Source organism: Monopterus albus, unplaced genomic scaffold, assembly GCF_001952655.1.
Source record: "Monopterus albus unplaced genomic scaffold, M_albus_1.0 scaffold536.1, whole genome shotgun sequence".
Classification (NCBI taxonomy): domain Eukaryota; kingdom Metazoa; phylum Chordata; class Actinopteri; order Synbranchiformes; family Synbranchidae; genus Monopterus; species Monopterus albus.
The window spans coordinates 99,435-102,439 of NW_018128416.1; the positions used below are offsets into that span (position 1 = coordinate 99,435).

The following is a 3,005-nucleotide window of genomic DNA, read 5'->3' on the forward strand; positions in this document are numbered from 1 at the left end:
GTGCTGTTTAGCTGACTGTATAGACACTAATACATCACATGTCCAGAAGAAAGTACATCCATCTCTGATGTTAAACTACTAAGTGGTTAGTCTTTGGAAGGTTAAGGAAAATGGGTACAAAGTATATTGAGAACAGTGAGAATCCAGTTTGCCACCACTATCCTAACAGTACTAGGTCCCTACACTTGCATGTTGCTGCTTTGTGTTGTCATATAATTGTTGCTTCTAATTTGCATTCAGTTTTATCCATATATGTATACATTTTAAAGTTTTATAAATCTCTGTGAAGTTTGTATTCTTTTTAGTGATTTATCAATGTGTCATGTTAAGCACTTTGAATTGCCTTTGTGTGTGAAAATGTGCTTATAAATAAACTTGCCTTGCCAAACACCTTTAGTTCAGTTCTGATGGCTGTGGCCAGTCAAAGTCCTGCCTGCTAGAGCCTCCAGGCTGTGATCCAAAGGAAGATCCTCACTGCTTCTTCCTGTCCATGACTACAGAGGGACCAGATGCAATGGTTTGACTTTTATCTGCTGAAATTACTAGTAGCCTGCTTAAGACAATTAAAGGTGCTACATGTCATTGTAATATCAGTAAAACTGAGACATTAAGTGTTAACAGGATTTGCTAAGATAACCTACTAGACTGCCTTAGTCACAATAGAAGAAGAAACATAGTTAGATTCTGTTCTGACTGTGAATTTTTAAGGGTTTTTGTTCAAACAACCAGGGTTAAGGATGAGCTTTCACACTACATTGTATGGTTCTTTCTGGTTTTTCTTAAAAACCTTTCTGTAATTCTGGAGAATTACAGAAAGTTGTGTAGCAACTGTCTCACACACACACACACACACACTTAGATCATATGAATGTAAGTAGGCAAATTCAAAATATTATAAATAATATAATATTGATATGACAGTCAGATCAAAGAGTATATGACCCAGAAAAATGTATGTTTCTATTCTTGTCTTGTTTAAGTCATGGCATTATTCATAGCTTAATCTAGACTAGACCTGAAATGATATGAAGAATATATTGAATCTTACTGACAAATCCTCAGACTCAGGTTGTCACTTACTGCATCTTCATCACTCTTCTCTGCAGTCTGTGATGTTTGAGCTGAGTGGCCCAGCAGAAGGATATGTTGCCTTTGCTCTGTCCTATGACACTTGGATGGTAAGTTAGTCCCTCAGTATAAAACAACCCACTGTGTAATACTTTACAAAAAGGTTGATGTTCAGTGTAGTCTGAAAAATGGCAGATTTAAGCTTAGTTTTCTGAATGATTTCTGAGATGAACAACTTCCTGTTCTGATTAATTTACCAACATGCCGCATCTCTATTCTATTAACCTGAACAGTATATGCCTCATGCATTTTTTGTTTGCATTTTTGTGTGCAGGGCAATGATGATGTGTATATGTGCATAAAAAGTGGGGATAAAGTATCAGTGAGTGCTGCCTTTGTCAGTGGACGAACAAACCCTGAGGACCAGTCACAGGTGAAACATGAACAACCCATTCAAAATACATACAAGCAGGCTTTCTCTGAAAAGATCCAGTGCAATGTGAATAGAACGTGCATGAGCAGAGATCACTGAAGACTAAATATAACTTAAAACTACAGTCAGGATGTGGTTAGCTCAGCTTAACATGGAAACGACAAACAGCTTCTATCCAAAGTTAACACTGTCTCTTAGAAATTACATTCATAGATGACTACACTGTTTTCCCGATTACAATGTGGTGGCAGTGTATCTGTTGGCTGGATTATGTTTAGTGTAAATGGTTGTTTTAGGAAGTGAATGAAGTTCATACTGTCCTTATTTTTAAGACTATGGAAAAATATCTGACTCTGAGGGCTCTGTCAGACTCTATGCAAGCTACACAGCCATGAACACGTCCAGCTATGCATGAAGGGTTTGGCACATGCGTATAGCAAAATGTGTTGCCCAAAATTTTGTACCACGATGCAAACTATGGGTACTAATGTAAATACTGTACTGTCACTCTACTCTGAAGTTTTTGTTACAGAAGAAGAACAGTTTCTGGTGTTAAAAAAACAAACAAAAAAACAAACAGGCTGTGTGAAGTTCTTCATCAGCATCTTTATGATATGGCAAATGGCAAAACGAGAAGGTTGGTTTCTCCAATTTGGAACAGTAGCAACCTTTGTCAGGAGTAAGGGCTTTTCTTAATCAGTTGTGGGAGAGCATAGGTGTTAGAGTCCTGGAAGAAGTCCTGGGACTAATACAATATTAGACTTCTAAGAATTGATTGCACAATGCAATATTGATATTTGTTTTCTTTGAAAAAAATGGAAAAAGTTTTGGACTGGAACTCATTGTGGACTAATACCCAGATCACCAACTCATTCATATACATAAAATGTTGTCAGTTTTGTGACTTTCAGGATTTGACATCAAAAGAGACTGACTCCAGATCCATGTTGTAATTCTGCCCCCATGAAACATGAGGCTCACTTTTACATTTTGTGTGGGAATCCCCAGAAGTGTGCATATTCTGGATGAAATACCACCTCATCATAGACACACACTTTCCAGTGGATCTAGCTGTATACTTGCTCAACGATGACTCCAAATTCTCTATTCCAGAAATGATTCTCAAAACCTGCTTTTCAGTCTTGAGTACAGCCAAGAAGATAATAGTACAGCAAAGGACCGCATGATTTACCACAACACTAGTTATCATGTTTATTGGACAATTAATATCTGGAACTGTCCTCAGCAAGGATCAGCACCACACAGTCAAAGACTACACAGATGTTACAAAGTGCAATAAAAGGGAAAGGGAAAGACATTGTACTCTTTTATTTGGAAAGTTGAAATCTATGATTTGTGGACTGTCTCTCTGCAGTGGTGGGATGGAGACGATGGGTGACTGAAACTAATTAGAAAATTCATCTTCACCACTTTATACTGTTCAGTAAAACAAATATAGCATAATAAAAGTATAAGTATAATAAAATAATGGAAATCCTAACCA

General features: G+C 37.1%; 1 protein-coding gene across 5 annotated transcripts in view; it reads left to right on the forward strand.

Moving 5' to 3' along the window:
• The window catches only part of frrs1a (ferric-chelate reductase 1a), a 14,383-nt gene extending 12,734 nt beyond the window's left edge, over positions 1-1,649 (forward strand). For 3 of the 5 annotated variants that reach the window (XM_020588398.1, XM_020588399.1, XM_020588397.1), the window contains 3 exons: positions 398-517; positions 1,107-1,178; positions 1,403-1,648. In XM_020588398.1, coding sequence (XP_020444054.1) covers positions 398-517; positions 1,107-1,178; positions 1,403-1,600 — 390 coding nt within the window. In that variant the 3' untranslated portion in view covers positions 1,601-1,648. Of the gene's footprint in view, positions 1-397; positions 518-1,106; positions 1,179-1,402 lie in introns of all 5 variants that reach the window. The other 2 variants (XM_020588400.1, XM_020588401.1) reach the window with 1 other exon arrangement.
• Positions 1,650-3,005: the final 1,356 nt, after the last annotated feature.